Below are 24,360 nucleotides of genomic sequence, written 5' to 3' on the forward strand. Positions count from 1 at the left end.
ATTTTCTCTAGAATTTTTTCCTTTTTTCCATTCCAAAATTTTCTCTTTATTGTATTCTGTTGTATCAGAAACCCTCTCATTACAGCTTTACTAGCGTCCCAGATTATTCTTTTCTCCACCGTAGTATTCAAATTTATTTCAAAGTAGTCCTTTAGCGTTTTTTGGGCCTTCTTAACAATCTCTTGATCTCTTAGCAAGGTGTCATTCATTCTCCATCTGAAGGATCCAGTTGGGAAAAGTCTCAATTCCATTTTTAAGGCATTATGGTCGGAGCAGGTTTTTGGGCAGATTTCCACTTTTCTCGTTTTCGGAGCCAGCCCTCTAGATATCCAAATTTGGTCGATTCGTGTCCATGACAAGTGGGCCTCAGAAAAGAAAGTTCCTTCTTTACCCAAGGGGTTCCTTGTCCTCCAAATGTCAATCAAGTCCATATTGTCTGTCATTTCAAAGAAAGTTTTAGGGAGTCTGCCGTCTGTTGTTAAGTTTTGATTTTGAGATTTGTCCATATTTGTAGACACCACCCCATTCATGTCTCCCATCACAATAATATTTGCATAGTCCAGATAGTCCATCATTGTCTCATGCAGCTTCTTGTAGAATTCTGATTTTCCATCATTTGGCGCGTAGATTCCTAATATCAAAATCTTTTCCCCTTGTGTTTGGATTTCAATTGCGAGAATTCTTCCATGATCATCTTTAAATAGAAATTTTGGCGACAGGTTCTCCTTTGCATAAATTACAACACCTCTTTTTTTAACTTTGTCTGATGAGATAAATTCTTGGCCAAGTCTTTTATTGATTAATACTTTCCTGTGGAGCCTAGTCACATGTGTTTCTTGCAAACATATTACATCCAATTGTTCTTTTTTTAGGATATGAAATATCCTTCTCCTTTTTTCCGGAGAATTCCCGCCATTTATGTTCCAACTAAGTAGCTGCAGAGACATCCTGTTCTAATTAAGATGTTCTTAAGATGGGGTGTCTTTCTTTTGTTCAGATCCCGAAGGTATAGGCGTTGGCCCACTTCCGGGCGGTGCTGGTGCTGGTAAAACTGGAAGCCAATCCGCTCCTTTTTGGAGATCTTCTCCGTGGTCGTGAAGGAACCTTTGGTTATCTTCAGGTGTTCTTATTTTAACCTTCCTTTCTTTGTAGGTGAAGGATAATCCCTGTGGAAACTCCCACCTATAGGGAATTGCGTTGTGTCTCAGCAATTTTGCTAATTCTGTATAGGTGGCTCTAAGGTCCAGCAGCTGCCTCGGAATATCTCTGTAAATTTCCACTCTTTTGTCTTGTATTTCAATTGCTTTTTTGAAGTGAAGGCCTAGGATCTTGTCTCTCTCTTCCTTTGTTCTTAAAATTATCAAGCAGTCTCTGGATCTGTCTTTCCTTACCAGTCTTCCCAATCTGTATGCCGAGACAATCCTAAAATCCGTGTCTTCCTTTAAACCCCAGAACTTCGAGAATTCCTGTGTTAAGTATCCAATCAAGTCTCCTTGCTCGAGTTCTGGAATACCTCTCAATTTGATGTTGCTCTCACGATTTTTCAGTTCCACCATTGACAGATAGACTTGTTGTTCACCCACCTGTTTGTGCAGGGGCCTAACTTCTCCTTTTATTTCTTCAACCTCTTTTTGTAGGACTCCCACTTTCTGGATTGCTTCTCCAGCTAATTCTCGATTTTCCGCTGTTGCTCCTTGCAATTTCTCTATGGCTTGCGTGTGCTGGGAAACTTGGTCAGTCAGTTTTTGGATCGAGGAAGTTGCTTTATCTATCTTCACAGACTGATCGTCCACCTTCTGATTTAAACTTGATAGTTGCTCCAATATTTGTTTTAATAGTGTGTCTGACCCACCTGCTGCCATATCTTCCTCAGTGGACTTCTCAGTTATTTCCCCTTGTTCTCTATGAGACACCAGTACAGCTGGAACCGACGATCGGCGTCCTTGGGTCAATGTTGTTTGTACAAATTGTGCTGGTCTTCTTTCCTTTTCCTTTTCTTTTTCCTTAGCCTCTTTAGATTCCTTTGCTTTAGACGCTCTTGTTCTCCCTGCACCACTCATTACACATCTGTCAATGTTCAAGGTCAAATTGTCTATTGTTCCATGGGAAAGACGAATTCAGGAGTAAACAGCCAGTGAGATGGAATTCAAAACAAAAGTCAGTTCCCAGGATTTTATAATCCGAAAGCCCTGTAGGGGGAGTGCCACCCGGTTTCAAAGACAAAGAAGGAAGTAATCCGCCATTAAAGTTCCAAATTGTTTCAGAACAGTAAATTCGTTAATCCAAAAGTCCCTTCATAAATTCAAGATCTCCCAAAGCACCTTTTATAAATCGACAGAGTTTCACGAAAGGTGCTTGTAACAGTATCCCAATCAGACTTTTCTGCTCAAATGTAACAATTACTTTCTAGCACAGTTTGCAACTGTTTCCGCAGTTTGACACAGTCTCTCTCTCTGGCAGCCCGACAATCTGGCTCTTTAAAAATACAGCCCAAAGAAGAAAAAAGATAGGAGGAAAGTCACCATCTGCTGCTTCTTTTAGTCAATGTCCATTTCCACCTTCAGCTCAATAAAATAGGCAGATTTTATAGCACGAAAAAGTTTAAACTTCCCAAAGTCCCGTTTCAAATGCTTCCGTTTCTAAAAGCTTTGCTTTGATCTTGTCAGCAATGTCGGAAGACGGACTTCCCTTTTCTCGTCTCCCGCTTTCAGCCAAATTAGCCGAATTTCTTTTGCCAAATTTTAATCCCCTTTACTCACGGGTATGTTGCTTGCAGTTTAGCGTTGATTTTAGGAAGAAGGATCAGCGCTCATCTGTAACAGCCGCGCGGCTTCGCTTCCGCGGAAAGAGCGATGAACTCACAGCACCGCTACCCCTCCTTCACTCCGGGTCTCCTTACGGGGTCCCTTCTGTGCTTTCAGAGCAGCTTCTGGTGCCCGCCGAGTCCCACGGCCACGGGCTCACTCTACCCGTGGTTTATCTTAATGGGTCGTCGCTATGCCGCAGCGAACGACCCTTTTCCGCGGAGCCCCTCTTCAGAGCCCGAAGAGGACCGCCATTACAGTTTCGCGCCGCCCCCGGAAGTCCGGGAGAGTTGCATTCCAGTCCTGGTTCATCCCATATATTCTGTGGGTTTTCCACAATGGGCACCTTGTCGGCCACGGTGAGAAAAGGGTGCTGGACTAGACCATAGATGTCAACTTTTCCCTTTTCTTGTGAGGAATCCTATTCGGAATAAGGGAATTTCCCTTTGAAAAAAGGGAAACGTTGACAGCTATGGACTAGATGGGCCATTGTCCCATTCCATCATGTTCTGATGTGTATCACATTTGAATCATAGAATCATAGAATCCTAGAGTTGGAAGAGACCACAAGGGCCATGGAGTCCAACCCCCTGCCAAGCAGGAAACACCATCAGAGCACTCCTGACATATGGTTGTCAAGCCTCTGCTTAAAGACCTTCAAAGTAGGAGACTCCACCACATTCCTTGGCAGCAAATTCCACTGTCAAACAGCTCTTACTGTCAGGAAGTTCTTCCTAATGTTTAGATGGAATCTTCTTCCTTGTAGTTTGGATCCATTGCTCCGTGTCCGCTTCTCTGGCGCAGCAGAAAACAACCTTTCTCCCTCCTCTATGTGACATCCTTTTATATATTTGAACATGGCTATCATATCACCCCTTAACCTCCTCTTCTCCATTTGCAGCTATGTAAGAGAACCTTTTGGTCATCCTTTCCACTGTGGTAAACATCTCTCTGCCTTTTGTCGCATTAGACCCGAGGTGTGAAAGATGTAAGCCAGAAACCAACTGGGCGGGGGGAATTATCTAGTGAAAATTGATCTGACAGCATCTTCTCCACTTCCCCTGTTGTCTGCTAACATGCATGGTGATCGCTCAGAAAGTTGCTGCTGCTCTATTATTCATTATTTTTGAAGGGGTGGTAAATATTGTCTCCTTGCTCTCAAGAATGAAGAACCGGAGGAGTCTCAAACCTTTGCCATGGTTTATTTACCCGTTGCATTTATGTTTCACCTTTTCCTCCAAGTTCCTTCCAGGTGTTGTTGGACTCCAGTTGCCACCACCACCGCCACCAGCTCCCACCTATTGGACCAACCAATTGGCTTAAACCACTAAGCATTGCAAAAACGTCACCATCTCATACAGTAACAAACATAAGTTTTCGATCCAATGTGGTATTCCTTTTCAGTAGGCATGATTTTAAAGGGCAATTTGGAGGTTCCCAACAGGGGAAGCTTTGTTGTTCCTTGCCATGTGGGGGGGAAAGAGTCTCTCTTTAATGTAAGCAGGCAGTGGCTACTTTGTAAACCGGACAGGGTGTCTTTTCCAACCAACCACACCGGGGTCGGCAAACATTTTTGGGCGTTGGGTGGATTTGAAATTTTGTGTACAAAATGGCTACTGTGGGGTGCGGGGTATAGCACAAAATGGCTACCGTGGGATATGGGACGTGGCACAAAATGGTTGTCACAGCTAATAAGGTGCACCAGCCCACCTCCTCCAATGGAAAGAAAAGCACGGACTTCAGCCACCACCACGATGCTCTTAGAGGAAAGCTCTTGGCGCCTCTCCTCTGTCTGGAATGGAAGGGGGTAGCCGGGGGGAGGTCCGATCTCAAACGTGGCAGAGTTGTGGTAAGAGAGTCTGAGCCACTGCAAGCAAGAAGAGCAAACAGTCCCTCACATCCCGTGGCTTTTCAAAAAGGAGATCTTTATCAAAACCTATTGCAGAGGTCACCATAGTAATTACTGGTGGGCACCCATGGGCTCCATGTTAGCGGTTCGTGGTTCTACGCCGACTCAACACTGGTCTCCAACTTTCCTTTCCAGAACGTTTAACGAGATGATGGTGGCAACCTGGAGGCCCAGCCCCACGACCATGGCGGTCCTCACCCAGGAGAAGCAGCTACATCCATCTGTGGGGGGGGGGGGGAGAGAGGAGGAGGAGATGAATGGAAGAGGTCTTTCAAAATGGTGGTCTTTCAGACCCTTGCCCCTCACCACAACTGTTACCCATAGTCTCTCACCCAATTGCTGCTTCATTCTGTTAACTTACATTTAATTGTCACAATCTGACATACTGATGAGACGGCAGGGGGAAAATGAACTCTCACTGAAACGATCCTGTTTGCCCAAGCATTTAAAACAGTGCCCATTGCTAATACTACTCAGAGTAGATCCATTGAAGTTAACATCCATGACTGATTTGGACTTACTCCTTTCAGTGAAGCTACTCTGTCTATAACTTAGTTAGAGACAGCCCTGGCTATTTTTACTATTATTATTGTTTTAGCAATCATCTTGTAAACCACTGTTTCAGTGAAATTTACAGCTAAGATAATTAATAACAGAACAAATGCAAGATATCAGGCAAGCGTATTCAACTGCACTCTTTTTGGGGCCTGGGAAAAGCATTTTTCTTTAGATAAGTTTGCCCAGAAAGTTGATGCAAGTTTTAGTCTGCTGTTATCTTAACTTTTCAAAAGTCTTAAATTATTGTTATTTTTTCTTATTGGTAATTTGTTTTATCCTTTTTGTAAACCACTTTGAGAGGGGTTTTTTCTTACAATCAAGCATTATATACATTTTGTAAAATAAATTAATGTGTTTTATTTTCCTTATTGCTTTCTATTTTTTATCCATTGCTTTCTAATCCACTGCCTCAATGAGACTTATACATCAGATGATTAAAAAGCGTTAAAAACCACATAATCAGCAAATGCATTAAAAACAAGACTAAAGCCCTAACAAATATTGTATTTTTCTGTGTATAAGACTATATTTGCCCCCCAAAAAAATTAAGTTTAAAATTGGGGGTCATCTTATACACGGAATGTTGCAATTATTTATTTCTTAATCTTGGACTCAAAAAATAGGGGGCACCTTATACACAAAAAATACAGTAAATACTAGGAGTAAAGGTTCATATATTCAGCTGGGAAAGCCTTCAGCTCCCAAAATAATGAACTTTATAGAGCTTGCTTCCTCTTTGTGAAACCTCACATTTCTCCCCTTTCACTTCTCCCTTTAGAGTTCATCTTTTAGTTTTCACTTTTCAGCACAGCAATAAATTCCTTTCCCAGGCACACCATTTTAAAAAAATAAAAAGGCTTATTCATATCACTTCACAATTCAAACCAATTTTGAGAGGCTCCCTCTTTTCGTCTTGGCTCCTAAAAGCTTGTCCCCAGTCCCTCCACACACACACACACACCATTTTCAAGTTAATACCCTCCCCTCCCTTTCCTAAGAAAGAGTTTGCTGACCATTTGGGGCACAAGGGGAGTCAAAGAATTAGAAATGGGAAGCTGGAATAATGATAGGACTCAGTACCCCGGCTGGATGTCTGATCTGAAGCAAGAAGTTATCCTTACGTACACAGGCCCAGCTAGTGGGAGAGTCAGCTTAGCATCAAAAAAGGAGGCTTAGTTTAGCAAAGATTTCATTTATTTATTTATTTATTTATTTATTTATTTATTTATTTATTTATTTATTTTAAGGCTAAAAGAATTCAGTTATTTTAAATGGAAAGAGGCAATCGATAACCTTGAGTGTAACTTTCGGCTTTCAGCTCAGCTTAAAACCAGGTTTAAAAATCTGTCGCTTACGTTCTTGTAAAATTGTGGTTATAGACCAGGACAGTGAAGCATGGTCTTCAAAACCTGAAATATATATATTTCAGGACGCACCCTATTTTTAAAAATATAATCTTTTTTATTCAGTTTTAAACTACACATTTAAATTCAAACATTAGACGTAATATCAACATTTAGGATTCCCTGAATCTTTAGATTTCCTTCCACCCTTCCATGGTTTCCATTTTCAATCTTTTTCAACTGCATCATACATTTTCTCTATTTTTCTCAAAATAATCCATTTTTACCTTCGTTTTTAGTACATTGCAAGCGTTACTCAAATCCCGCCCAAGTTTTTAGTTGTTTACAGTGTTCTGTTAAGTAATTTGTAAATTTAGGACGCACCCTATTCTCCTGATTTTAATAGTGCACTTTAATCTGTCCTCGGACTTCATGGTGAAAGATGGATAAGAAATCTAAGCAATGTTAATGCTGCTGCTGCTGCTACTAAAACAAAAATGCAGTCCCATGGCCCTCAGAAGAAGCCCTATAAGGCCCAGGGAATGAATTATATTGTACGATATGCTGAATGTTTTCCAGTAAGATGCAGTTCTGCAGCTAAAAGGGTGGGTCTTGAGGCCACCCACTAGACTGGTTTGCGAAGGTGTCTTGGGGTGCCTGCTATGGAGAAATATCTGGGATACCTTAATTTTGGTAGGTGTCTGACCCACTCGGATAAAAAACCAACAGAAGATTATATTTAAGCCAGTCAATTGAACACATTGTACTCCTAACTTTAAGGTATTCATATTTAGCTGTATTCAGCAAAGTTCTACTCAGAGTATACCCATTGAAATGATAGAGCCTAATATGGAGCAAGCTTATTTCCTGCTTCTCCAGAGGGGAAGACCGGAATCAGACTCAAATTACAAGAAAGGCGGTTCTGATTAAGCATTACGAAGAACTTTCCGATGGTAAGAGCCATTCAACTGTGGAACAGGCTCCCTCCTTCATTGGAGGTTTTGAAACAGGGGTTGGAAGACCATCTGTCAGGGGTTTGTTAGCTGTTATTCTTGCAGTGCAGGAGGCCAGACTAGATAGCTCTTGGTGCCCCTTCCAACTCTGCAGTTCTGTGATTCTGTGATGAACAAGGGGTACAACCAGAATATAGGGAGTCCTTGGGGGTCCCTTCCAAATTTATTATTCTGCTAGTCATGTCCATTGACTTCAGTGGGTTTACTCTGAGTAGGACCATTCTTGAACGACACCCAGAATCATTATTGCATTTCATAGAATCATGGAATTGTAGAATTGGGATGTACCACAAGGGTCAACTAATCCAAATAAATGCTATTGATTAGCTGTTTGCTCCATAAAGTGTCTCTAAGCAACTTACAGAAAAAAATATTAAAGCATAACATAAAGTTTTTTAAAAATTACAATAACAATCCAGAGAATAGACCCTGTAAAACAGTGACAAGATCATGCTAGAATTTCACTGACCTTGAGCTTCATCCTGACAGATGTTGAACACATCAAACGAGATGTTCTTCTGATCAACTGGGTTGCTGACCAGGCAGGTGAAAGTGGAATCGGAGGTGTTTGGACGCCATGACAGGTGAAGATCCTTGTCGTCATTGGTGAGGCGATACCACTCTAAAGCTTCTGAGATCCTGAGTGGGTTTCTGTTTTCCCAGGAAAAATGCAAATCTGACTTTCCAGACGTCCGACAATGCAGCGTCACATTACATCGGTTGGCAGTGCTGGAAATGATCTGGTGATTTATTTGTGGCGACGGCACCGGCTCTGTCGGATAAAAACGATAGATGTTTGCACTCTGTGGCACACCAAAAGTTTGATGGCCAACTCCTCACTTGGTTGTGAGATAGGCAAAGAAGATAGAGTCCCTTACCATGGACTATGAGGTTGAAGAAGGACTCCACAATCACTGAGGAAGCAAACCTGATGCGGACATCCATCACTCCAGAGTCCGCCATCGTCAGGTCTTTCATCTTCAGCGTGGTCTCATCAACCATTTCTACCCGTGGTCCAAAACTGTTGCTTGGGTGTGGTTTCCTCAGCTTCCCCTCGGCGAATTCGGCAACCAGGAGTGGCTGACCCCCTGTGGGGGTGAATTTCCATTCAACCTCGTCCACTCTTTTCCAGGGGGGTACATTTAGGCGAAACAAGACTGACCCACCAAGAATCCCGTGCAGCTGGTTGGGGGGATCTTGCGCAGGAAATTGAGCAGCACCTGAAGTCAATAAGAAATGGAAGCAAACTACTCCAGAAGCATTTTTACTTGGCATTGTAGGAGATGATATGAAAAGAAAGGACTGTGAATTATTTCTATATGCAATGATGGCAGCAAGAATATTATTGGCACAAAATTGGAAGCAAGAAGAATTACCGACAAAAGAAGAATGGAGGGTGAAACTGATGGACTATGGAGAATTAGGTAAATTAACAGGAAGAATTCGAAATCTGCGGGACCAGAGATTCACAGAAGACTGACATAAATTTACGGACTATTTGGAAAGTAATTGTGATGATCAGATTACGCTTGTAGGTTTGCGAGAAGTTTTGTAAGGTGGACTATCTGAAATATTGCACACACAAAAAGGTAACGAGGGGGACTGTTAGTTAAGATTATTAAAGGCAATAGAAATTTAAGAAGTGCAGAATAAGTGATAAGAACGGAAGACCATCAGAGGGGCTGATGGAAGTCCAAAAAGATTGTATAAGAAATGAAGTTTTGTTGTATGAATGATAATTTATATGTAAAAATTAATAAAAATTATTATTTAAAAAAGGAAGCAAATTATTCCTACAATGGTAATAATAATTATTAGTAACAGTAATTACTAGTAATAATTACTATTAGTAGTAATAATTACTTGTAGTAGTAATAATTAATAGCAGTAATGGATGCCAACAGAAATTAATAATAGTAATGATAAATATAGGGAGAGAAACTGTAATAACAACAATGATAATTTTATTATTTATAATAATTATTTATTATTTATATGCTGCCCATCTGGGCAGACAGCCCCAGCCACTCTGGGCGGCTCCCAACAAAATATTTAAAGCACAATAAAACATCAGACATTAAAAGCTATAGATACTACAGACTGTTTTTTGTGTTGTTTTTAAGGAAACAGCTTTAAATATTGATGTTCTGTTTTTACTATCTGTGTTTTAATAAACCCTTTTGTATATTGTTTTAATTCTATTAGAGTTTAATTGCTTTTTAACGATTCTCTTTTCTATCCCTTTAGCTTTTTCCATCTTATCTGTGTCCTTTCGATTTGCGTAAGCCCTGCAGTTTTGCTTCCCTACAATGGAAAGCGAAAATCCTTCTCTTAAAGTCTTAAAATCTGAAGGTGTCAAAACCTTCTTGGAACTTACGGCTGTTCGCTTTCCTTGGAACAACAGAATGGTTCTCATTTCACAAAGTTCCTGCTGCTGCTGTTGTTTGGGGGTGGGGGGAATCTTGAATTTCAGGAGAATGGCTGCCAGATGGGCAAGCAGAGCTACCATAACTTCCTTGGTCTCAGTGGTGTACATAGATTCCCTCCTCCCCATTTTAACTTCACAACTACCTTCTGAGGTAGGCTAGGCTGAAAGCTGGTGACTGACCCCAATGTCACAACCAGGGAGCTTCATGGCCAAGTGGGGGTCCGAACCCTGGTCTCTCTCAGGTTCTAGTCCAACAATCTAACCACCCCTGACTCTTTCCATTGGGATGCGTCACTCCACTAAGGACTTGCGCTGGAGATGAGGAGCACCTTTGACTGTTTTGGGTCCTGAGAACATCAGACGGGTCTTTCAGCAGCAGCTGGATACGGCCAAAGGGGGTCCAACTAGCCCAGTCAACCAGATGACCCAAAGGAATCCTGCAAGCAAGCAGGAACAAACAGGATTCTCTCCCCACTTGGGATCCAGAAACCAGCCTCTGTCAGGGGAGGTAGGTCTTGCTAGGCTGGCCATGAGATTCCTGTCTCCCTTTTCTCCACTGCTAACCTGGGAATTGGAGAATGGCGAGTAGAAGCATGAGCTGGCTGCTGTGGGCTTCCATCCTTGCCTCTGTTCTCGGCCGCCTTCCTCCTCCGGTGCTGAAACAGGTTCTTGTGTGTGGTCTTCCCTCTCTGCACCAGTCTTCAGCCCCTCCTGCCTTGCCTTCAGGCCTCCCAACCAACCACAAGTTTCCTCTTCAGCCCCCATGCTTGACACTTTAAGTCTCACTTCCCTGGCAGAAGCAGCAGTCGAGCGAGGCCCTCTCACCCCAGCCCTCAGAAGTGGTGGCCCTGGGTTTCTTGGTAGCAGATCAAAGAAGATAAGAGCTGACATGTTGGCTGCACGACCCAGCAGAAGGGATGACAGCAGGTGAACCGAAACTCATCTGTCCTCCAAAATTCACACTTCTGAGAATTTCTGCACCAGTGTGTGTGTGTGTGTGTGTGTGTGTGTGTGTGTGTGTGTCTATTAGGGGAAAGGGTGCAGAAAAATGCATATATCCAGGGAATAAATATACTAAAGCACATGCTCTTTGGGGAAATTTGCTTGCAAAAAAGGGGAAATTGGGCAAAATGGAACCATGGGATAAATGCACACTGAAATGAGCCAGTGTGGTGTAGTGGTTAGAGTGTTGGACTAGGACCTGGGAGATAAGGGTTTGAATCCCACTCAGCCACGATGGTCACTGGGTGACCTTGGGCCAGTCACTACCCCTCAGTTCTGACCTACCTCACAGGGTTGTTGTAGAAATTAAAGGAGCTGGGAGAGATCCATGTACACCACCTGGAGCTCCTGGAAGAGAACGGAGCAGTGAGGCAGCAAACGGAACCGTACGAAACTGAGAGAGCTCAAAACTCTGGCAGATTGCTCCATCAGAAGGGACCTGTGTGTTGATCACTTTATTGGAAATGTTTTTAGCTCCTGCTCTAAGGTTTTGGATACGTTCATGGAAGTATTTTTCTGGCCAGTTGTGTATTTTAATTTTATATATATATATATATATATATATATGTGTGTGTGTGTGTGTGTGTGTGTGTGTGTGTGTGTGCGTGTGCGTGCGTGCGTGTGTGTGTGTGTCTTGTATTTACCAGAAAATGTCATAACCCTCCTCCTGTTTGCGGGAACAGGTCTTGACAAAGACAATGAAAATCTCTTTTGAGATAAGTTTGTTATTCAGGAGCTAGAGAGATGTGGATATGGGCTTCCAAAAATTAAGGTAGAAAAGCTCTTTATTGCGTGTATGGATTAAAAGCACGCACACATTTTAAATGAACACACACCCTGACTCCACACAAAAGGTTCCATTCCCCCTGACATGTTATGATGAGTTCATATACATGCCGGACACCCATGTGGGTTCAAGCATACGTACACCTTGTAACAAATTCCTATACAGTTCTGAGATCTCCCTTATTGGCTGTTAGGTTGGCTTCCGATCGACTGACTTCCGCTCTTGCATTGCTTGCTTGTATTAAGAGCATGCAAAGAGCCCTGCAAGTGGATCAGGCCAAAGGGGGCCTGATAACTCTCCCCATTTCTGCTCCCCATCAGTCAGCGTTATTGTTCGGCGGCCTGGTGCCTCTGAAACTGGAGCCATTATGTAGCCATCATGACTTGATGGAATTGTCTTCAGAGAAGCTGTTGCATTCTCACCATAACTGCACTGCGCATTTAATCATGCTGGTCTTCCCTCTCACCCATTGGGATCATAGCTGTCAACTTACAGATTTGACAATAAGGGACCAGCAGCCTCGAAAATAAGGGGTCAGCAGCCAATATAAGGTATTTTAGTCAACCAGCTGAAATGCAAAGTTAAAAGGGACCAGATAATTTTGGTTTCAGTTTTTAGCCCTTCGTTTCCAGAGGTTGCTGATCAAGAGACCAGCTGATGAAACACTGCAATTGAATAACTACAAGCAGCAACCACTTTTCGCGCAAAACAAAGTCCAAGCTACGAAGATGCTGCTGCAGTTCTGTATCTTTTCTCTCGTGCTCCATCTGCAGCTCTCAGTTCCATCAGGCGGGGCGGGAGGAAGGGGGGGGAATAGCGCCCAAAGTAAACCCGCAGATCAGACCATCTATGCTAGTCTACCACTACAAATCTATGGGAGAAGCACTTGCGGTCCTTTCTCCGCTTTCCCCCAATATGGTTAGCCCTTGGAACACCTGCCCGCGCCTCCGCCTCCTCGTCCTCTCTCTGAACTGCTTTCTCTATGGTTGCCCTCGCTCTCCTCTCAAGGCTCCTCAGCAATACATAGGCCACGCCAGGCTGCCCATCTCATTCGGGTCCTTCGGCAGTGCAGCCGCAGTACAGCCTAGCGGCGGCAGTGGACGAAGGGGAGGCCCCAGGCAGAGACGTTAAGTTCGGCGGCCACAAGGAGGATGGCAGCAGAAGGACCTGAGGCTCCCGGCAGTCCCGGCGGGGAGGGGCTCCCGGGGGCCGAGGCTGGTGAGAGGAGGCCAGAGGGGGGTGGGCAGGGTCGGGCAGCCAAGCAACCCAGTTGGAGCCTCCCTCCTCCCTGGCCGGCAGGGAGGGAGGGAGGGAGAGGAGCTGCTTCCTTTGAAACCTGGGAAATTTAAGGGACATCATCAATAAGGGACAGCAGCGGGACACAGCGCTGGGATAAGGGAGTTTTCCCGGCAAATACGGGACGGTTGACAGCTATGATTGGGATAATGTTCTGCATGGTTGTTTTGTGAAGAGAGCCCCCATGTGGAGCCTCTCTTGTTGACACAAGTCATTCATCATTATAAGACAGGAAGTGTCTTGTTGGATGTTACAGGAAAAATTCCCCAGCTCACTTGGATTATCAAACAAAGACTTCAGCCAAGATTATAGAAGCAAAACAGCAGCCAATAGGCCTGATCTTTATCATTGCAACAAGACTTCAAACTACAACATGGAAGAAGTAGAAAGAAGCCCTGAACAAAGGATGGCTTCCCTTTTTATAGGTTTCCCAAATTACCCATAACACCCTTACTAAAGGATCATACATCTGTCATAACTATGTCATTAATTGGGAGGGGTCTTCTGGCAGTAACCTGACCTCCCCCTTCCAATCTTTAGGTGAAACAAAGGTAAGCATTTACATTTTCCTGTTTTCCCAGCCAAGTTAAGCACACCCTTTTGTCTTGACTGAGATCCACGAAGATTGGGTTTGGGATTGTTCTTGGAATGACTACCTGTCTGGCACTCAGGTGCCAGGATGCCAGCGATTATCACCCGGGCAGTGGAGCCGATTATGGCTGCCCCTACCCATGTCCCAAGTTCCTCCCCTGTGAAATATACTCTGAGTCCTGTAGTGATTTCATACTCTTTATTGCAGCTTGTAAAACAGTGATTGAATTTTCCCCCAAATCTCAGGCTTTTATATACATTATTTACACAATGAGTCCCGTCTGATTGGCTGATTCTGCTTCCCTCCTAGAGCTGATTGGCCTTTTCCTGCAGGCCAATCAGTTGTTGCATTCTAGGATCCTACTTGCCTATTGTACTAGGATCCAAGCTTAGTACATAACGCCTGCTAGCCATTTTCCTTCTGAGTAGAACAATGTTGGAATGGCATAAATCTGGGTCATGTGACCAGCATGACTAAGCCGCTTCTGGCGAACCAGAGCAGCGCACGGAAATGCTGTTTACCTTCCTGTTGGAGCGATACCTGTTTATTTACCTGCACTTTGACGTGCTTTCGAACTGCTAGGTTGGCATGAGCTGGGACTGAGCAATGGGAGCTCACCCCATCATGGGGATTCGAACCGCCAACCTTCTGATCGGCAAGCCCTAGGCTCTGTGGTTTAACCCACAGCACCACCCGCGTCCCTTTTAAAGTCTTAGATATATAATAAATGTTCATAAATGTACCAACCAAGAACGTACATAGATCAGCACAGGAAGATCGACCTGGAACCATTTTTGATTCCCAAACTGACCAAATGTTTTCTCTGCAAGGTCAAACCTCCCCGTTGTCTTTTTCCTCACAAATCCTGTCTTAAGGACACATTTAAGATATGAATAGGGTGTGCGCCTGTGACCTGGCTCAGGAACTAAGTATTGATCATTACAAAAGACTGGCCAGGCTCCCCAGGGTATCCAATCAAGTAAGCATTAACAGGTAACCTGTCAGACGAGATAAACAACGCACTCAGATTTCTGTTGTAGACTGCCCTTTCTGTGATGTAGGTATGATGTATCTGGGGGGGGGTCTTGAGCTACACCCCTTGATGTAGGTATGATTTTTCTGGTGGTGGTTTTGGACTCCAAGGCGGGCAATTTAAAATGTCTATATAATGGCTGACACACCTTTGTTCTTTTTTTAAAAAAATTGTTTTTATTAAGTTTTCCATTTAACAATCCAATCATATCACATTAATTATTCCAAATTATATGAATACATATAATAAAGTCCAAATATTTTGCCAAATTATAAATTTTTGTTGGGGGTTCCCACGCTTCAAGTTCAGTAAGGGTCCAGTCATCTCATATTTCTGCTGGTTTTAGTGTTCACCAGTCCCATCTTTCAATCTTCTTGTTGATATCCTTTTTCTTCTTAATAGCCTCTGAGTGTTTCCACAGGCGAGTTAAAGTAAACATTATTATGCTTCTGTGTGAACTTTGGAAGACTCTCCCTTTTTTAAAGCTGGTAAGTCTTTTGTTTGCAATAAATCTTCACACGCTGATCCAGAAGTCCTGCTCGGGCGGCAGGCGCCATCTTTCTCAGTTCCGATGAAATAAAATCTAAGCATCTGCTCATTAATTTTCCCAGACAAGTTGCACCATAAATCAGTCTTTCCAGAGAAGATTTGCCATCGAACTTAGAATACAAACATGAAAACAGAACAACAGCTCGCCTCCCCCTCTGACTATTAATCTCGCAACATAGTCTGTCTCGTAATGGCGGATCCCGATTAAAAATTGCGTCACAAGAGAGCCTTTTATTTTCTTTCCAAATCTTTCACAAAACAAAGGCTTTAGTTGATATTTTTATTTCCACACAGTTTATTTTCCAATCTCACTTGCTATAAGTTGTATGATAATATCGTAGTAAAAAAAAGGAAAAGGTCCCCCACCCCTCCTTTCCGTTCCGTTTCAACATACCGGGATAGATGTTATTCTTTAATGTTATCTTCTGTCCAGTCCATTCCATCACTCTTAACTTCTTAGTGGCAGGCTTAATTAGCAGTTAACATACCCTTTTCTTCACTCAAAGCACGTGCAATAATTCTTATTTCCAATTTTTCATCTTAAGAAATGCAACTAGAGTTGCTCTCAGAGACAGCGTCAGGGAGATCCAAACTCACTCGAGGGCTTTCCGTCTCCTCTTTGGGGGGGGGGGGGACTGGGGGTTGATGTAGCTCAGTCATTGTCTGAGAGAGAGAGGTGTTCTGTGTTCTAGTCACTCTGCAGAGAGAGGCAGAAAGAGAAATGTAAGAGGCTTCATAATGCAGGGCCAAGCACACACTAAGGAAACAGATCCTGAAGATTTGAGGCTGTTGGAGCAAACCAGGAATAAATCAAATCCTGTACACTACTGGATCGACACACATCCTACTTCCACTTTGGGCTCATCCACACTTCTGCTTGTGCATTAAGAACATAATACAGTGGTACCTTAGTTCTTGAACTCAATCCATTCTGGAAATCTGTTCGACTTCCAAAACATTCGCAAACCAAGAGGCAGCTTCTGATTGGCTGATTGGCCCCAGAAACAGTGCCGACACCTGGAATGGAAGTTTGGCTTCCTAAGAACGTCTGCAAACCGGAACGCTTACTTCCGGGTTTGCGGCGTTTGGGAGCCAATTTGTTTGGGAGCCAAGCCATCCAGGAAGCAAGGTACCACTGTGATGTGAGAAGAGCCTGGCTGCAGGATCAGGCCAAAGGGGGCCCACCTAGTCCAGCATCTTGTTCTTACAGGGGCCCCTGAGATGCTTGTGGGAGCAGCTCTCTCCTCCTGCGGTTTCCTGCAGCTGACATTTGTGGGATGTGAAATACAAGAGCAGTCAAGTACAACATTCCTAGAGTGAACATGTTTACACATTGGGAAGAATGTTTGTCCAGCCAGCAGGTCAACTTCCTGTTTCCTTCTGGGCTGGGACAGACTTCCTCTGCATGGGACTAGAGGTGGGCGTGGCCTCACCTGTGCAGGTAACAACAAAAGCACAGGGCAGGGAAGCCACCTCTCTCTCTTTCCCCACATGCATCGAAGAAGCAACATCTGCTTAGCCAAAGATGCTCTCTTGGTCTCCAGCCAGGAGAGGACAAAGGGACTGTCTCCTTATGAGATAGTTTCCAGGTGCATGTTACTTTTCTAAGCTAAGCCTGCCTTCTGGGATCCAACTGTGAACAGAATGTGAGTAAACTCTTTTTATACTTTTATAGAAGACTGTGTCGCATCTTATCTTTTATGAGGGAATAAGGAGGAAATACCAGAACAGTTATTATAGAGGCTTTAGCGAGCCTGAGCAAATGCATCCGCTGTGAGTTTAAAAGGGGGGATGTTACTCTGCTAAATTGTGAACTTGTTAACACAATTTGGAAAGGCTATTATCAGACAATATATCCTCTCCTGCATCCCTGAACATTCCCTGAACATTCCCACAACATTCAGAAGCATCGCTGGCCCCAACAGCAGAAATGTGTTATTCCATAAGATTAAAAAGATTAGCAAGGAAAGAAGAATGCATAATTTGCCAACCCAACTCCAGTTGACATGTACTAGAGAGTAACAAAAGATGCTTCCTACCTTTGCGGTGTGACATTTGTTGATTTTTCTATACAGGAAGACCCCCAAGAACACAAACAAGATGATTGATATGACTGGAACTGAAATGAGGGGATTCTGAAAAGGCCAGAGAATCAACCAGAATGCCCGGATGCCTGAAAAAAGCAATTATTGTCTTTTCAGGGTGATTGTAACAAGACACCCACCAATACATGACCCCATGGGTGCATGCTTCATCCCTCCCTGTGAGAAAGAGAAGAGGAAGGCTGGTTTTGACCTGCGGCTCCCGCACTGGCTCTGTTAGAAATGAATTTTTAAAAATATTTTATCGTTTGTATGCCCGACTGCGTTACCCCAGCCACTCTGGGAGGCTTCCAACAGAATATAAAAACACAATAAAACACCAAACATTAAAATCTTCCCAATACAAGGCAGCCTTCAGATGTCTTCTAAAAGTTGTGTAGTTCTTTATCCCTTTGACGTCTGATGGGAGGGCGTTCCACAGGGAGGGTGCCACCACCAATGAGCTAATTAGGCCCCACTAGCTAAAGTGGTGCTTCAGGTTAAGAACAGTTTCAGGTTAAGAACAGACCTCCGGAACAAATTAAGTACTTAACCCGAGGTACCACTGTAAATAAACAAAAGTTTATGTTCCAATTTAACTCTGACTGGATTCAGTATTGTACCAGGTAGGGCCTGGGTGGGGGCAGCGAGAAATAAAGTGGTGGCACAGAAATCAGTAGACAGTGAAACGTCCGGGGACCCTGTGCGTTCACCACACACCCGCCAACACGTGCCCCCATGGTGCTTGCTTCATCCCTCCCTGTGAGAAAGAGAAGAGGAAGGCTGGTTTTGACTTCTAAAGACCTTCGTGGTTAGATCCAGGTTACCCAAAATATTATATTGGAGTGAAAATATTAAATTTACTGCATGTACTACGTTAAAGGAAAATGTCATGAAAATGGTTTATAGATGGTATATTACACCTGTAAAACTTGCAAAAATGTATAAAACATGTAAGAAGTGTTGGAAATGTAAAGAAAAGGATGGTACATTTTATCATATGTGGTGGGAATGTAAGAAAGTGAAGAGCTTCTGGGAGCTGATATATAATGAATTGAAAAAGATGTTGAAATATACATTTGTTAAGAAACCAGAGGCCTTTCTCTTAGGAATTATAGGAAATGAAATAAATAGAAAGGATTGTGAACTTTTCCAATATGCAGTAACAGCGGCAAGAATATTACTGGCCCAAAAATGGAAACAGGAACAATTACCAACATTGGAGGAATGGAGAATGAAGTTGATGGACTATGCAGAACTTGATAAATTAAGTGGGAAGATCAGATATCTACGAGATCAAAAGTTCATCGAGGACTGGGGAAAGTTTGTAGATTATTTGGAATGTATAAGTGAGGAGAGAATAACACTAGTGGCATTTCAAGACGCTCTGTAAAAGTTTCAGAAGTATTGTAAAAAAGAAAAGCAAATTTGGAAGGATATGCTAAAAGGCAATAGCAAATTTAGGAAATGTGTAATTAAAAAAGTTAAATTTGGACGATTGTCAGAGAGGCTGAAGGAAGTCCAAAAGGGAAAATCTGTGAAAGTTTCAATGTGGTGTTATATGCATTTTTTTCCTTGTTTTTTGATGGAAAATTAATAAAAATACAGAGCTAATTAATTAATCCAGACAGTTAACTGATGTCTCTTTTAAACTTTTCTTATACGGTTATATGGTTTTGTTGCTGTAAATCGCTTTGATATGCTTTTTTACAGCCCAGCAGTATACAAATATTTTGACAAATAAAACAAACTTGGAGAAAGGCAGGATACAAACACATTAAATAAAGAAAGGCTAATGGGGAAATGGGCCAGGGGTTCCTTACCTTCAGCTGGGCAGAGGCTGAGGAGGTTGATGGAAATGTTCTTCTGATCCACCGGATTGCTCACCAGGCAGGTGATGTTGGCATCCGAGGCGTTGCGATGCCAGAACAGATGGAGATCTTCCCCGTTGTCAGAGAGTTGGTGCCAGTCCGGGCTCTCGCCTAGGGCTCTGAGGGGATTCCCTCTTTTCCAGGAGACACGGAAGTCTCCCTTTCCTGATGCCTGGCACCGCAGGGTTACATTGCAGCCCTCAGCCGTCTTGGCGATCAGTTTATGGGTGACCTGCGGCTCCTGCACTGGCTCTGTTAGAAATGAATTTTTTAAAATATTTTATTCTTTGTATGCCTGACTGCGTTACCCCAGCCACTCTGGGAGGCTTCCAACAGAATATAAAAACACAGTAAAACACCAAACGTTAAAATCTTCCCAATACAAGGCAGCCTTCAGATGTCTTCTAAAAGTTGTGTAGTTCTTTATCCCTTTGACATCTGATGGGACGGTGTTCCACAGGGAAGGTGCCACCACCAAGAAGGCCCTCTGCCTGGTTCCCTGTAACCTCATTTCTCGCAGGGAGGGAACCGCCAGAAGACCCTCGGAGCTGGACCTCAGTGTCCAGGCTGGACAATGGGGATGGTGACGCCCCTTCAGGTATACTGGACCAAGGCTGTTTAGGGATTTAAAGGTAAGCAGCAACATTTGGAATTGTGTTTTACTTGATGCCTCTGGTGTTTCACTGGCTAGGGGTTTTTTTGGGGGGGGTTGCTGGCTGCTTCCTCATCACCACTTCCACATCCATCAGATGGGCTTGATGAAAGAAGAGTGTCAGTTGCTGGAAACCACAGGAAGGAAGACTTGTTCCCGGGTTCTGCTTCTGGGCTTCCCATGATGGGCATCTGGTCGGCCACAGTAGAGACAGGAGGCTGGACGAGAGAGGTCCCCTTTGGCCTGGTCCAGCACATCCTTCCTATGTTCTTATGCATGTACAGCGACGCATTCTGCAGCCTAGGGGCCACCACCAAGAAGGCCCTCTCTCCATCCCCCTCCCTAGGCCACCCACCCCATACTTTTGAGGATGGCAGGACTACCAAGAGGGTCCTGATTGCCGATCTCAACACCTGGAAGAGTCGGTAAGGAAGGAGGTGGACTTTCCCCTAGGCAGGAGAAAGTGAACAGGACTGAATTTCTCCCACATCCTTACAGTGTGCGATGGTGAAACAAGTACATACCATAGACAGTGAGGTTGAATGTGTGTGATTCTATCACTCCTGTGGAAAACGTCACATGAGCCGTGTATTTCCCACTGTCCTTCACCACCAAATTGCTTATCTTCAGCGTGGTGCCATCAACCATTTCCAGACGCTGCCCCAAACTGTCACTCGTATTCCACCGCTTCCATTTCCCATCGCTGAATCGCCCGAGGTCGTTTGCCTCGCCTTGTCGAGGGTGGAATATCCATTTAACGATGGACACGGTATTGGCCGAGGTTATATGTACAGAAAGCAAGGCAGATTCTCCCAAGATCCTGTTCAGCTGAATCGTAGGAGTCTTCGGTTCCCGACTGCTTACAAGGCCTAAGTGTTTTTCAGGAAGGGAAAAATAAGTAAAAGGAGAAAGGGAGAAAGTGAAGGGGGGAGTGCCAAATATTGATGCTTCTTTTATATCAGGTAGAGCAGGATATCATAATATTGTTGCGTGTTTGCCAGATGGTGTGAATGACTCCTTGAGTCCGTTCCAATTCTTGGGTCCTGTACACAGTGAGGGTTAGAATGCAATAGACGTTGGGACACAACATACAGATGGCAGATTGGGAGAGGCTATGGAAAATAGATTTGAAATTTAAGGCATGTTGTACGCTGAAAGAAAATGATATTAAAATGATGTATCGGTGGTATTCGACTCCTACTAAGTTAGCAAAAATGTATAGAACAAGAACCAATATCTGCTGGAAGTATAAAGAAAAGGAAGGTACATTTTATCATATGTGGTGGAAATGCAAGATAACAGAAACTTTCTGGGAGATGATATATAATGAAATGAAAAAAATGTTTAAAGTAACTTTTGCTTTAAAAAAAAACCCAGAAGCTTTTCTAGGAATTACATGTACCGAGATCACAAAGGACCAGAAAAGGCTTTTTATGTATGTAACAACAGCCGCACGGACTTTACTAGCCCAGAGATGGAAGGAAGAAACAATGTCGACAGGGAAGAATGGCAAACCAAGTTGATGGACTATGCTGAAATGGCAAAATTGACTGGGAAGCTCAGAAACCAAAAGGACAAGAACTTTAAAAAAAGAATGGGGGAAATTATAATATATCTACGAGACCATTGTAAACAGACGAAAACATTAGCAGGATTTTAACCACACTTGTAAAGTAACAAAAATTATGGATAATTTAGAGGGACAAAATATTTGGATAATGAATTGATATGCAGGTATAAATATTAGAATTAGGGCCCATGGAGGGGGGGAAGTTGCGAGATTCAGAGTAATCTCTGTACAGTGGTATCTCGGTTTACGAACTTAATCCGTTCCAGAAGTACGTTCTTAAGCCAAAACCATTCTTAAACCAAGGTGCACTTTCCCTAATGAGGCCTCCTGCTGCCGGTGCCCTTCCACTGTTCGGATTCTGTTCTTGGACCGAGGTAAAGTTCTCAAACCGGGACACTACTTCCAGTTTTGCAGAGTTCTTAAACCAAATCGTTCTTAAACCGGACTGTTCTTAAACCGAGGTACCACTGTACAGTCATACCTCATGTTACATCCACTTCATGTTACGTTCTTTCAGGTTACGTCCCAAGGCTACCCGGAAGTACTAGAAAGGGTTACTTCCGGGTTTCACCGCTTGCACATGCGCAGAAGCACAAAATGACGTCACACGAAGTGATGAATCACAAGCCGCGTGTGCGCAGACGCGCCGCTGCAGGTTGCGTTCTTTTCATGTTGCGAACGGGCCTCCGCCACAGATCCCGTTCACAACCAGAGGTACCACTGTATATGGATTTAGAAATGATTTTGTTACATGTTGTTTATTTTTAAAAATTATTTCCAAACAGAAACAAAGAATGCAATAGAGGTTTCACTTGCTAAATTAGTTGGACAAGTTTCTTCGTACGAGAATGACCTAAGCTGGCCCCTTAAGTGTCCCCCTCAGCATCGCGAAAGAGCGGGCCAGGTTGTGACAGCTACAACTAAGTGATGGGGACCTCCAGGCTAATGGACAGCCATCGAACCTCTGTTTCAAAACCTTCAAGGTCCACCACCTTCTGAGGCTCTTACCATCAGAAAGTTCTCCCTAATGTTTAATTCAAATCTCCTTTCTTGAATCTGTTGGTTGAATCTGCCCTCCAGAGCAGTGGAAGAAAAGCTTTCTCCACTTTCCATGTTGTTCCCTTTTGTGGAATGCTAATGGTTTAATTACTCTGGAGCTGCCCTGAGTTACATCAAAGCACTGGAAGTGCAAGACAGAAATCTTTGCAAAGTTCTTTCTGATTTGTCTGCACATGGATAAAATTTATGGGCAGAATATCCTTCCTGTTAACTGAGCGAGCGCTTTCTCTCAGCCGCCTCATTCAGCTGTAATTTAGCCATCCCCGCTTCCTCTTTCATGACAAACCTCACTCCCTGACTCTCTTCAACAACCTCACCCCCCTTCAACAAGCGAGCAAGATTTGCAGAACTTACCAAGGAAGGAGCAGATGAAAGTGCCCAAGAGAAGACAGGCCATGGAGATTTTGCAGGCACATTTTGCAGCCATGGCTGTGTATGTGCTGCAAAGCAAAGCCCAAAACTTTGAGCTCAGGGCTGTGTTTAAACAAATCACAACACAAAGTCAGCAAGAAAGCAGGCAAAGTGAAAACAGGGCTCAGATTGGTCACCTGGGATCTGCTGATTAGTCAGTAAAAGTAAGTCAGTTTCCTCGCTGAACTTCTGGCAGTCTGCATTACTCATAGACCAAAGCAGAGAAGAGTCCTTATGCGCCATTGGTGTTTGTGTGTGTGTGTGTGTGTGTGTAGCTCAAGGGGGGGGTGGAGTTGAGCAGTTTGTTTATATCTTCTTTCTAGCAGAGACATCACCTTGCCAACAAAGGTCCATATAGTAAAAGCTCTGGTTTTCCCAGTAGTGATGTATGGAAGTGAGAGCTGGACCATCAAGAAGGCTGATCGCCGAAGAATGGATGCTTTGGAATTCTGGTGCTGGAGGAGACTCTTGAGAGTCCCATGGACTGCAAGAAGATCCAACCTCTTCATTCTGAAGGAAATCAGCCCTGAGTGCTCACTGGAAGGACAGATCCTGAAGCTGAGGCTCCAAGACTTTGGCCACCTCAGGAGAAGAGAAGACTCCCTGGAAAAGACCCTGATGTTGGGAAAGATGGAGGGCGCAAGGAAAAGGGGACAACAGAGGACGAGATGGTGGGACAGTGTTCTCGAAGCTACCAGCATGAGGGAGGCAGTGGAAGACAGGAGGGCCTGGCGTGCTCTGGTCCAGGGGGTCACGAAGAGGCGGACACAACTAAACAACAAAAGGAGCCTTAGATGCAACCTGAAACCTGCATTCAATCTTAACTGCTCTTTCGGAAACTGCCATCGCTCAGTTAGCAAAGAATTTGCTGGACAGCTGCTGTCAGTCCGTGAGGGCAATACTGAGCAAGGCAGACCAATCGCTGAAGAACATAAGCAGGCCTGGGAAAGTGGCGGGACCAAGAGAAGGGTGAAGACTTGCAGAGTTTTCCCGGCATGAAGCTTCCTTCCCACACATACGCAGGCCGAGCTCAGCAAGATGGGAGTTTCACAGCAGTCTTGCTCCCCAGCAGATTCCAAAGGGAAACTGCAACACCAGATCACTGAATAGTCACAGAGAGCAAACCAGGCCTTGGCATGTTTCTCAGACCTGGTTCCAGGGACACCCAGCGATTGCCCACTTTTTCACATACACAGGGAAAGCTCTTTTTTCTTTTTCCAAAAAAAAAAATCAAAAAGTTTTTTTATTGATTTTCCATATTTATCACAAAATGACATAACAAAACACACAACAAAGAGAAACACACTACACTACAATAAAATTAAACACAAAGAAAAATTATTTCTTCAAATACCTACCGTATTTTTCGCTCTATAACACGCACCTGACCATAACACGCACG

The 24,360-nt window shown here is 43.7% G+C and overlaps 1 protein-coding gene across 1 annotated transcript; it reads right to left on the reverse strand.

Annotated features, from left to right (window-relative positions):
• Positions 1-3,992: 3,992 nt before the first annotated feature.
• Positions 3,993-23,060, reverse strand: LOC308575136 (T-lymphocyte surface antigen Ly-9-like). Its single transcript, XM_081173675.1, has 6 exons — positions 22,902-23,060; positions 20,443-20,787; positions 19,219-19,518; positions 8,506-8,847; positions 8,097-8,399; positions 3,993-4,934 (listed from the first exon to the last, which is right to left on the reverse strand). The coding sequence occupies exons 1-6, from the start codon at positions 22,972-22,974 to the stop codon at positions 4,819-4,821; spliced, it is 1,479 nt and encodes a 492-aa protein (XP_081029801.1). The 5' UTR covers positions 22,975-23,060; the 3' UTR covers positions 3,993-4,818.
• Positions 23,061-24,360: the final 1,300 nt, after the last annotated feature.

This window comes from Podarcis bocagei, assembly GCF_964188305.1.
Source record: "Podarcis bocagei genome assembly, chromosome: 16".
Lineage (NCBI taxonomy): Eukaryota > Metazoa > Chordata > Lepidosauria > Squamata > Lacertidae > Podarcis > Podarcis bocagei.

Bases quoted from the DNA above. Each gene is read 5' to 3' on its own strand.
- LOC308575136 (XM_081173675.1), bottom strand. From the start codon at position 22,974: ATGGCTGCAAAATGTGCCTGCAAAATCTCCATGGCCTGTCTTCTCTTG. The intron at 8,848-19,218 runs GTAAGGAACCCC...TATTGACTTCAG, and splicing joins CAGCCTCTGCCCAGCTGAAG to GTGCTGCTCAATTTCCTGCG. The intron at 8,400-8,505 runs GTAAGGGACTCT...TTTATCCGACAG, and splicing joins CTTCAACCTCATAGTCCATG to AGCCGGTGCCGTCGCCACAA.